The 12,579-nt window shown below is 45.8% G+C and overlaps 1 protein-coding gene across 7 annotated transcripts in view; it reads right to left on the reverse strand.

Annotated features, from left to right (window-relative positions):
* CFLAR (CASP8 and FADD like apoptosis regulator) overlaps positions 1 to 12,579 on the reverse strand; it is a 50,364-nt gene that overhangs the window by 5,589 nt on the left and 32,196 nt on the right. For all 7 annotated transcript variants that reach the window (XM_065930835.1, XM_065930839.1, XM_065930838.1 and 4 more), the window contains 2 exons: positions 12,237 to 12,286; positions 11,473 to 11,554 (listed from right to left, as the gene is read on the reverse strand). In XM_065930835.1, coding sequence (XP_065786907.1) covers positions 11,473 to 11,554; positions 12,237 to 12,286 — 132 coding nt within the window. The remainder of the gene's footprint in view (positions 1 to 11,472; positions 11,555 to 12,236; positions 12,287 to 12,579) is intronic.

Genomic DNA, 12,579 nt, shown 5'->3' on the forward strand with positions numbered 1-12,579 from the left:
ACATCCGGGTCTAAACCTTGTCTGGTCCTGAAAGAAGGCTAATTTACACTAACAGAAGAGCTAAGAAGGAGAAGGGAATCTGAAGTCTAGAAGAACAGAAGGAAAAAGAATAAAGCTGGAAGTGGATCCTTAAGCCATACAGGTCCTCAAGGCCAGTATAAGGCCAATCAGAACACCAGACCTGGATGGGCCTCAGACGAAGACAGAAGATCTCTTAAAATATTCCTGAGACAACAGCCACTCAATGGACACAGTCTGAAGGGATCCCAGCTGGCATTTCCCATTAATAACACACCTTTTCTCTATCAGATGATGAGGACTGAGGCCAGCTGTTGTTTTTTCTTGACCCAGCAAGAACATGGATATAAGCCAGTCTCTACAGGATCAAGATCATGATAGCGTGGCTTTGAAGAAATGACGTCTGTAACTTACTCATCTATAAAATGGATCAGTGACTATACCATGTCCTCTAGAAGGTAGCTATAAGGATTCACTGACATTTCTGCCAAGATGCTTTGCAAACTGTAAGTGGTTATTCAAACATAAGATATTAGTTTGGGGACTTCCCTTGTGGTCCTGTGGTTACTTGCCAATGCAGGGGACATGGGTTCAATCCCTGTTCTAGGAAGATCCCACATGCCATGGGGCAGCTAAGCCCACTTGCTGCAACTACCAAACCCTGCGTGCCTAGAGCCTGCGCTCCGCAACAAGAGAAGCCACTGCAGTGGGAAGCCAGCATACCACAACAGGGCAGCCCCTGCTCACCGCAAGCAGAGAAAGCCCGTGTGCAGCAACAAAGAGCCAGCACAGTCAAAAACAAATATAAGTAAATAAAACATTTTTAAAAGGTATTAGTTTTAAAGAATATAAAGGCAGCCACTTCATCACAATTATAGAGCCTGCCTGTGATGCCTCTCTTGCATGGAATCTACTTCCTTAGAAACCAGTGTGCTAAGTCACTTCAGTCACGTCCAACTCTGTGCAACTCCATGGACAGAGGAACCTGGCAGACTACAGTCCACAGGGTTGCACAAGCAAGAATACTGGAGTGGGTTGCTATTTCCTTCTCCAGGAGATCTTCCCAACTCAGGGATCAAACCCATGTTTCTTATGTCTCCTGCATTGGCAGGCAGGTTCTTTACCACTGGTGCCACCTGGGAAGCCCCTTAGAGTGAAAGCTAACTAAAATGGACTCAGAGTAGCCAGATTCAGATCCTGCAGCCCCATGTATCAACAGTAACTTCCCTGTCCTTCTTTGCAAATAGGGGAAGAAAAATGTGGGTGTTGAGTTTGGAAAATAAAACTTCAACTGACTGCAGAAGTCCCACTTCTTCTTCTACGCATCTTAGAAACTCCACACCTGACCCAACCCTATCTCTGTAAAATTCAGCTGTTCCTTTATTAACCTCCTGAGAGGGGTTTCTTCTGGTCTGACAGTTAGCACAGGGCTGTTAGGGAAAGCAAGAAGCAGCATCGCCCATCAGCTTGCGGACTACTGAGATGAAATCCAAAAAATTAAATACAGTAGAATGTCACGACTCCATTCAGTTAGAATGTGTTTTGACTGAAATGAGTTCACATTTATCTTAATATTGTCTACAAAATGGGATTCATTAAATAAATGTATAGAATAAAAAAGAAAGGGTGGCTGCTTCACCAGACTATTTACAATCACTTATTGAGTAACTTTAATAAGCCCAGCTCAAGTTATTGCAAAGCACAAGAATGCAACACAAGTGTGCAGAATATTCTCAGTGGAAGGGGGAGTTCTGAGGTCAAACATGAAGGACAAATGCAAGAGTGACAAGACTTAACCAGGTTTCTTTACTCAGAAGTAAAGACTGCTCAGAAGCTTTAAGGCCAACATGCATCGCAAAGCTCCTAAAGGGGAACATTATTCTCTTCTCTTAAAACACACTTGACCTCAAAACTCATGCTTTACAAAGTTCCCCTTCCTGTGTTAGAGAAACACTGTGGTGACAGGATACAGATGAAATAAACCATGTAGTTCCTATTCTTCAAGAAGCCCATATTCTTGTTGGAGAAGCAAAGTGTATCAGTCATTTCAGTTGCTCAGTTGTGTCCAACTCTTTGCAGCTCCATGAACTGCAGCACATCAGGCTTCCCTGTCCATCACCAAGTCCTGGAGCTTGCTCAAACTCATGTCCATCGAGTCAGTGATGCTATCCAACCATCTCATCCTCTATCATCCCCTTCTTCTCCTGCTTTCAATCTTTCCCAGCATCAAGGGTTGCATCAGGTGGTCAAATTATTGGAGTTTCAGCTTTAGCATCAGCCCTTCCAATGAACATTCAGCACTGATTTCCTTTAGGATGGACTGGTTGGATCTCCTTGCAGTCCAAGGGACTCTCAAGAGTCTTCTCCAACACCATAATTCAAAAAGCATTAATTCTTCAGCGCTCAGCTTTCTTTATAGTCCAACTTTCACATCCATACAAGGCTACTGGAAAAACCATAGCCTTGACTAGACGGACCTTTGTTGACAAAGTAATGTCTCTGCTTTTTAATATTCTGTCTAGGTTGGTCACTGCTTTTCTTCCAAGGAACAAGTGTCTTTTAATTTCATGGCTGCAGTCACCATCTGAAGTGATTTTGGAGCCCCCCAAAATAAAGTCTGTCACTATTTCCATTGTTTCCCCATCTATTTGCCATGAAGTGATGAGACCAGATACCATAATCTTAGTTTTCTGAATGTTGAGTTTTAAGCCAGCTTTTTCACTCTCCTCTATCACTTTCATCAAGAGGCTCTTTAGTTCCTCTTCACTTTCTGCCATAAGGGTGGTGTCATCTGTGTATCTGAGGTTATTGATATTTTTCCTGGCAATCTTGATTACAGTTTGTGCTTCATCCAGTCCAGCATTTCTCATGGTGTACTGTGCATATAAGTTAAGTAAGCAGGGGGACAATATACAGCCTTGACGTACTCCTTTCCCAATTTGGAACCAGTCTGTTGTTCCATGTCCAGTTCTAACTGTTGCTTCCTGACCTGCATACAGGTTTCTCAAGAGGCAGGTCAGGTTGTCTGGTATTCCCATCTCTTCAAGAATTTTCTACACTTTGTTGTGATCCACCCAGTCAAAAGCTTTGGCGTAGTCAATAAAGCAGAAATAGATGTTTTTCTGGAATTCTCTTGCTTTTTCTATGACTGTCAAAGGATATCAGCAATTTGATCTCTGGTTGCTCTGCCTTTCATAAATCCAGCTTGAACATCTGGAAGTTCTTGGTTCACATTACTGTTGAAGCCTGGCTTGGAGAATTTTGAGCATTACTTTGCTAGCATGTGAGATGAGGGCAATTGTTCAGTAGTTTGAACATTCTTTGGCATTGCCTTTCTCTGGGATTGGAATGAAAACGGACCTTTGCCAGTCCTGTGGCCACTGCTGAGTTTTCCAAATTTGCTGGCATACTGAGTGCAGCACTTTCACAGCATCATCTTTTAGGATTTGAAACAGCTCAACTGGAATTCCATAACTTCCACTAGCTTTGTTCATAGTGATGCTTAAGGCCCACTTGACTTTGCATTCCAGGGTATCTGGCTCTAGGTGAGTGATCACACCATCATGGTTATCTGGGTCATGAAGATCTTTTTTGTATAGTTCTTCTGTGTATTCTTGCCACCTCTTCTTAACATCAACTGCTTCTGTTAGGTCCATACCATTTCTGTCCTTTATTGAGGCCATCGTTGCATGACATGTTCCCTTGGTACCTCTCATTTTCTTGAAGAGATCTCTAGTCTTTCCCATTCTATTGTTTTCCTCTATTTCTTAGCATTGATCACTGAGGAAGGCTTTCTTATCTCTCCTTGCTATTCTTTGGAACTCTGCATTCAAATAGGTATATCTTTCCTTTTCTTCTTTGCCTTTGGTGTCTCTTCTTTTCTCAGCTATTTGTAAGGTCTCCTCAGGCAAACATTTTGCCTTTTTGCATTTCTTTTTCTTGGGGATGGTCTTGATCCCTGTCCCCTGTACATTGTCATGAACCTCTGCCCAGAGTTCTTTGGGCACCCTGTCCATCAGATCTATTTGTCACTTTCACTGTACAGTCATAAGGGATTTGATTTAGGTCACACCTGAATGGTCTAGTGGTTTTCCCTACTTTCTTCAATTTAAGTCTGAATTTTGCAATAAGGAGTTCATGACCTGAGCCACAGTCAGCTCCCAGTCTTGTTTTTGCTGACTGTATAGAACTTCTCCATCTTTGGCTGCAAAGAATATAACCAGTCTGATTTCGGTATTGACCATCTGGTGATGTCCATGTGTAGAATCTTCTCTTGTGTTGTTGGAAGAGGGTGTTTGCTATGACCAGTGGGTTCTTTGGCAACACTCTGTTAGCCTTTGTCCTGCTTCATCTGGGCCAGGTGTGGGTGCCAAGGTGGCACAGAGCGGGTGGCGTGGAGGTGCTGGGTTCAGCAGGAGCAGGCCAGGGGCAAACCCCTGATGCTCCGTGGTGGTACAGTGGTTAGGATTCGCCGCGGCCCAGGGTCAATTCCCGGTCAAGGAAGCCTTTCTTCTTCCTCTCCCCCTGCCACCTACTGATCTCCCTGGCGCAACCCTACTACCATTTTAGCTCATGCTTGCTCTGCCAGCCTTAGCGCTGTGACACCAGCCCCCTGGGACCCTGCAGCTCTAGCCCAAGCAGTCAGGCCACCTCCACTGTCCCCCAGGACAAACCTTTTGGCCGTAGTAGCAACCTTGCCCACTCCAAGCTGTTCACCACCAGCTTCTTCCTTCTCAGATGCCCCCACCACTGCCTGGACTCTCCAGCAGCACCGCGTCCACCAGGACCCACCTGGGGCCTCCCAATGCCTGCCTTCCTCCCTCCTGAAGGGCTGTGGCTGGTGCTCCTGGCGGCTGCAGTGATGCTCCTGGGCTTGTGCTGGGGCTCCTGCCGTTGTTGGTGGTAAGGCGGTGGGGTTGGACAGGGTGGGGTTACGGGTGGGCTGGGGCGGTCGCCATGGGTGTGAGCAGCAGAAGGTGCGAGAGGGGTATCTACATCTACGAGTGGGGCCAGTGGCCACAAACACACCTCCCTTCCCACGTGCCTCATGCCAGCAACAGCTGTGGGAGGCTTAGTCATTGTGCCAGGTCCTGGGCTGGCTGTGACTCTCGTGCACCAGTGGTGGCTCCAAGAGGGTCCTGGTCTTAAGTGGGCTCTGAGAGCCAGGCCAAGGCACCCGGGAGGCATCAGTGTGAAGATGAGTGTGGACCCATGCTGGCAGCTACACGACCGCGCGGTGAAGTGACAGGGCACGCGGGCACCAGTGGGGCCGGCCGGGAAAGCCTTGCCAACCAGGTGGGAGGCTGCAGCTGTGCTCCAGGCAGAGACGCCTCCAGGGCGGACCACCCGACCAACACGGTATTCCCTGCCTGACCACAGCTCTCAGTCCTACGACAGCGAGGCCAGATTTACCCAGAAGACCTCCCTCCCCCACTCCTAACCAAAGGTGGGCATGCGGGCACGCACACACACACAGCTCCCTGTTCCACACACCCCTCAGCTAGTTATGACACCCAATCATTTACCATTCCCTCCAAACTATCTATCTATCCAGGATACACTCCATCCCCTCTCCCCAACCTGTCATCAACTTCCCCTAAGAATTCTCCACGGGGGTAATCGCACACCACAGTCTCCTTCTAGCCCAATCTTGGGCTCCTCTATCACCAAAGGGTGTCATGTCTGTTTACAGACTATTTTCTTCGGAGGTGAAGTGGACGGCCGATGAAGTGCACCAACATGGGTCGACGGCGGAATCCCCTGTGGAAAAGCAGCCGCTGTGGGCCGACGGGTGCTGCCATCACCGCAGGTCTCCTCGACAGCTCTGCTGGGGCCTTGGGCATCAGTGTGGCTCGGTGACAGTGTGGGGCAAAGGCGCTCGTGGCCGTGGTTGGTGCCCACTCCACGTGTCTCAGGGCATGGAGCAGAACGATCACATAGGAGAGGGGGTGGTGGTGAGCCGTGTGCTGGGAGGCAGGACTAGGGGTACTTGGATGTGTATCAGTTCAGTTCAGTTCAGCTCAGTCGCTCAGTCGTGTCTGACTCTTTGCGACCCCATGAATTGCAGCACGCCAGGCCTCCCTGTCCATCACCAACTCCCAGAGTTTACTCAAACTCATATCTATCAAGTCGGTGATGCCATCTAACCATCTCATCCTCTGTTGTCCCCTTCTCTTCCTGCCCCCAATCCCTCCCAGCATCAGGGTATTTTCCAATGAGATGTGTACAAATGCATATAAAACAATAACTGACATGTAGGAGTTTATGTAAAATAGGAGATCAGAGTAGGGAAAGTCAGTGAGGTCTGAGACACCTGAAGAGAAAATTATGGGAAAGGTGTAATTCAGTTGCGGTTCCCCCCAAAAAAACACCAGGGCAAAGGAAAGGCCTCCAAGTGGAAGGAAAATGGTGAATAAAGACAGAAGCGTGAGAAGGGAAGCGGGGAGTGGGGGGGCGGGGTTTGTATAAACCTGACTTTCCATTTGTTCAGATACACCGATCAGGGGGTTTTACTGGACAGTCCATTTACTGGACACACAAAATTATAAGCTACTTTACAAACGTCATTTTTTTTTTTAAGCTACACATGATGACTAGTAATTCTTTCGGGACTAGCTTTTCTTAGGAGAAAACAATATTAATAATAAACATGTCAAGTGCATGTCAAGAGAAGCTTCTGTGGTCCCTCAGGCAGCCTTAAAGTCCTCTGCTTTTCCACATACCCACCACGCCTTTTCCACAATTCCAAAACTCCAGAATCTGAAAAACTTAAGTTCTTTTCCCTAACTTGTTTTGTAGCAAAATCTTTCCTGAACTAATGAAAAGCTATTTATAGTCTTTATTCCACTTAGTGCAAATATCCATTTCTTTTGCTGTAGAAATAACCACAGATTATGGGGCACTACCCTAGACCCCACTGGAATGTTCTATAAATTACAGTATATGTACCACATCATCATTCTGAACTCTTAAACTTTTAAATTTTGAAATACAAGGGTCTCCAATAAGGGCTTGTGGGCCTAAAATTCTTCTTTATATCCTAGATTTATGCTGTCTGTGAAAAAAGGGTTTGCTATGTAGCATTGATTTAAAGGGTTTCCCAGGTAACTCATGGTAAGGAACCCGCCTACCAATTCAGGAGACGCAGGTTCGATCTCTGGGTCTGGAAGATCCCTTGGAGAAGGGAATGGCAACCCACTTCAGTATTCTTGCCTGAAGAATTCCATGGACAAAGAAGCCTGGTGGGCTGCAGAACCCCAGAACTGGGGTTCGCAAAGAGTCGGACATGGCTGAGGGCACACACACACACACACACACACACACACACACTGATTTAAAGGGAAATTTCATTAGCGATGCTAGGTTTCCAACTGAATGGTTGCTTAAGTCTCAGAGGATAAGAATGCTCAGAAAGGGCTTCCCTGGTGGCTCAGTGGTAAAAAACCTGCCTGCCAATGCAGGAGACACAGGATCGATCCCTGATCTGGGAAGACCCTACATGCCGCAGAGCAACTAAGCCCATGTGCTACAAGTACTGAGCCTGTGCTCTAGACCTAGGAGCCACAACTGCTGAAGCCCACATGCCCGAGAGCCCACGTTCCTCACGAAAAGAAGCCAGTGCCACGAGATGGCCACGCACTGCAACTCGAGAAAAACCTGTGCAGGAACCAAGGCCCAGCACAGCCAAACTGAACAAGAATGCCCAGGAAAAAAAGCATCCACCACAGACTTCCTGGCTCCACAGACCCTCCCCCCGCCCAATTCCCAGGGAAGCTATCTTTAACAGTCTGCTAAGGCCATGGGAGTTGAGAGAGGGAGGCTTCATCTTCCTTGGCACTCAAGCTGGCAGGCAACAGTGGCTGCTCTATGGGAGTGAAGCCTCCATCACCATCTCAGGTCAGACTTCCATGTGTTTTCAAAGCTCAGGAGCAGAGGCCACCAAGGCTGCTCTGATTTCCCTTGCTGAGATTTGTTTATATCTGTCAGCATAGGAAAATGCTGCTGACTTGGGTTGTCAACCCATTCCATTAAGCAAAATTGAGGAAAGGGGGTGCGTAACCCCAAGGAGCAGCCAAGTTCCAGTCAACACCCTTGCAAAATAAGCTCTCTGATCAACTTTCGGCCTTCAGAACCACTGCTGCTCTGTTAGAAGAGAAAGTTTACTTGCGCAAATTTCCCAGAGACATGTGCAGCATCAGTTAGAGAAATCTACATCTTAGCCTAGGTAAAAGAGCACACAAAAATCTTCAAGCTTTTCAGAAACAGTGAGGGAGAAAAGACAAATAAACACAGCCTCTTAAAATCTGCAAACACCATCTTTCATTCAGTCTAAAAACCCCAGCCCCAAGGTCAAGGTCCAGAGTCCACGTGTCTGTGATCTGGGGCTTTCACTTCTCCCCTCCTTAACTAGATGCTCTGTCAGGGCACCCTGAAGCCGGGCCTCGTGTAAGCCTAGCTTTGCGAACTCTGACACAAGTGACTCAACAGTGAGGACGCCAGGCACAAAGCCACTGAACTGAGACAATTAGCCCCAAATCCTTAAGCCTCTACGTCTGCTCCAAGAAGAGGTTACTGACTTCTCTAAAGATCTTCTCAAGAATGAGCCACTAATGAAAAAAAAAAAAAAAAACTTAAAAAAAATTTTTTTTTAAAGAATGAGCCACTATACCTGCTTCACATAGGGCCAAGCGTGGTGTTTTGCACATAGTAGGTGCTCAATAAACATTTATGGAATAAAGGAAGAATAAATCTATAAAGCTTTGGGGAAATCACATACTCTTCGGATAGAAGTCTCTTTTTTTTTGAGGACAGGAACAGATAGGTGTAAGGGAGTCTGCTAAATTCTACAGGAACAAAGGAATGGTTTTAGAAACATACCAAGACCAATAGAGTTTGTTCCTTCGTTCATTCACCCAACAAATATTTACTGAACTCTCATGTGCCATCCAGTTCCAGGTTCTGAAGACACAGAGCAGAAGCTCATCACCCTCATGGAACTTACAGCAAAGTGGCTAAAAACAGAGGCTTTGTAGTCAAGCTTTCAAATCCCAGCTCTATTCCTTAATGAGAAAAGATAGAAAGGGAGTTTATTGTGCTCTGGTTGCTCATCTTGAAATGGGGATAAGAGTGATACTGTGCAGGGGCCCTGTGGGGCCTTGTATTTCTTTGATTATAGAAAACAGCCTTCACCCAGCTTCCATGACCCTCCCTGAGTTCCAACGGGCAGATTCCAGCAGCTATTAATCAGGAATGGAAGGAATGGAGGGAACGCGAGACCAGGGAGAAACAAAGGCAAGGACAGTGTTGGTGCAAAGTCCTGCGTACCCATCAACAGACAGTATCTTTGAGCTATTTTGCAGATACTGATACAGGCCTCTGGATCCCAGTTCTCTGGTCCCTCACTGGTTTGGGGTCAGGGTCCGTGTGCTAAGCTCAAAGTCATGGCGAGTTCTAGCCCAGCGATCTACAACTAAAATTAAACAAACAAAATGGACAAATAACATTAACTAATGTCCACAAAATGGATATTTTAGTGCCTGATAAATGTGTGTGTGTGTGTGTGTGTGTGAGGCACTGCCTTAAGTTCTTAACAAGTACGACTCACTCACTCTTCCCGATCTCCCTGTGAGGTGTGTCCTGTTACGAACTCAGTTTACAGAAGCAAAATGGAGCTAGAGAGAGGCTAGAAAAAGTGCCCCATGGAACAAACTAGGACATGGCAAAGCCATGACTCACACCTACGTGATGGAATCCCAGGGCTCAACTCTGATCGTAACTCTGTAACACAGAAAAATACAAACACACACTCCGTCCCGGCCCACAAGAGGGTCATAACTCAACAAGGGACGTAGACACTGGGATTTAGCCACGGAAATCACAAGTCATGGCTTTATCTTTGTGATTCTCCTCACGCAACAGCTCTACATCCTACACCAAGTTCAGCTGGGAACTTCTCGTTGATGCGTGAAACAAAACTGGTGACAACTGAAACAGGAGGACGATCACACAATCTCTTTCTGAGAAGGTATTTCCTCATTCTTAAGAGAACACTAAGGGCTAAAACAGAAAGAACAAGTCTTGTACATCAAATACACCTCTGTTTAAGAAAAATAAAAATAAATAAATATGGGACACATCTATAGCTCAGGAGACAGCATTTCTCACATCTAACCAAATACAGGACAGGAGAGAGTGAGATCATATCTGAAATCCCAGGAAATTTGGTGTAAGAGTTGCTAACTGGACCTTTCTTGGATTCTCTTCCCATAAAACTCACCATGGTAACATTTAAATATATATATATTTATTTTTACTTGTTTGGCCACACCATGTCTTAGTTGTGGCATACAGGATCTTTGATCTTTGGGGGGCATGCAGGATCTTTAGTTAAGGCAGGTAAATCTGGTTTCCTGATCGGGGATTGAACCCAGGCCGCAGGCACTGGGAGCAGAGTCATAGCCACTGGACCACCAGGCAAGTTCCACCATGGTAACATTTTACGTGAGCCTAAAAAACACAGTTCTGACTCATTCTAAGAGAATGTTGAGAAGCTGGAAAACTATGGAAATAAAATGATCAATCCTTTCAGGAAAGAGATAAATAATCAAACCAAATTTTATTGCACATATATAAGCTCTTCTTATTTTTTGATGCATCACCAGTGATTGATTCAGTTCGAGTCAGACATCCAACGACTGAGCAAAAGAATCCCATTCAGATCCAAACAAGGATAAACAGGTAGTATAGACTCAGGCCAATAACCAAAGGCCAGGGTGGCAGACAAATTGCCTCTAAATGAGCACAAATTTATCCTATTTTCAATATTCCCCAGAAACGCTTTAAAGGTCTATCTAGGTGAAATGATGGGGCATCTGATAATACTGAAGCCCAGAAAAACCTTCCATTTTTAACCCCTCCTTGGACTTCAGGACTCCTTCCTGCCGCAGCATCTAGTAAGGAAAGACAAGACAGAACCTCCCCATCTTTCACAAAACTTGCCTTTGTGCCAGAGACAGCACTGTGGGTTCCTCCAGCTCCCTTTCATTTTCCTCCTGACACACGGCTAGACTCAGTTCCTTGTCTATTGTGGTTGGAAGGGGCCATGAGTTCAACAAAAGGATTGTGGGTAGAAATGATACGTTATCACTTTCAAGCCTGTCCCTGAAGTCCTTCTGAGCTCCTCCACTCACTTCCTTCACCCACCAGTCATATACAAAGGATCCAAAGAAACCTCCAAGCCCTCAGACGATGACCCCACTGACGTTCACCTGCAGTGACGCTCCCCAGCCCCATCCCCACCAGACGTGAGTAAGAAATTACCCTTCCTGTGTGAAACCACATTTCTGGCAGTGGTTTGTTAAACAGCAGCTAGTGTTGATGCCTCTGATGAATACCGCTTGTGTGTGTCTCGATATCACTATGGGGCATCAATTCATCTGGAGCATCCACACCTACCTGTGTCATTGCCGATGCAGTCAATTATCAGGCAGATTCCCAGGGGCTCACTCTGCATCTTATATCTCTCTTCCACCATGTGCTGGAAAGGAAAGCAAGGATTGTCAAAGAAGCTAAACATTGTTCTCTTAGCTCAAGGTCCCACCCATACTATCTTTTCTTTTGGATTTCCTTAACTTTCCTTTTGGCAGATGAGTTACTCAATAGGCACAGGCTGAAGTCACCATGACTGACATTTCCCGTCAACATCAGCCAGTTATTTTAGTTTCTAATTAGTTTTAATGAAGCCCGCAGTCCCTTTACACATTAGCTTTGTGACATAAAGATAACGTAAAACACAGAGAAAAGATGGGTCATAAGTTTCCAGAGCAACCTGAGTTTGTACAAGTGATATTTTTCCAAACCCACACAAAAGCAGGCCTTCTATTGCCTTCTGTTATAGAAAAGACGTACCAGCATAGAAAAAGTCATAACAAGTCAAGGTTCGGGGTCACTGCTTACTTATTTACTCAGCAATCACTCAACTGAGAAGAGAAATGCCACTTTGGAATTTGCCTATATTCCAAAGTTCACTAATGGCAATCCACTTCAACATCTTTTTCTTTGCTACATCCAAGGTTCCCCTTTAGAACAGAAGAGTTCTCAGAATAGCATCCTCAGCATCCTTCTGTCACAAAGAATTAATAGACAGATATTTGTAAAGCCACCACTGATCTCCACAGATACTGTGCTTACACTACCAAGTCAGATCATTTATTCTGTACCTGAGGCAAAAATGCTCCTGATTCCTGAATGGATCTCTTCACTGGTTCTCCTGGGGATGAGAGAAAAATCATTTACAAAACTGAAGGAGAGCTAGGACTGTTCCTAGTCCCTGCTGGTTTTTATGTCACACCTGTTCTCTTTCCCGATTTTCTTCCCCCCACTATCTCTTTCTTCCCCAGCTATACTCAGCCCCAAGCTTCTAACCTCACACTGAAACACTTAACCAACTGATAACAAACACAAGTCCCCATGCTAAACAGGAGTTGTGTAGGAAACCCACCTAAATAGAAGTGAAAGAAGGTTCTCCCTTGCCCTTTTCCAGGTAAGAACCCAGTGACGGGC

This window comes from Muntiacus reevesi, chromosome 3 (genome assembly GCF_963930625.1).
Source record: "Muntiacus reevesi chromosome 3, mMunRee1.1, whole genome shotgun sequence".
Lineage (NCBI taxonomy): Eukaryota > Metazoa > Chordata > Mammalia > Artiodactyla > Cervidae > Muntiacus > Muntiacus reevesi.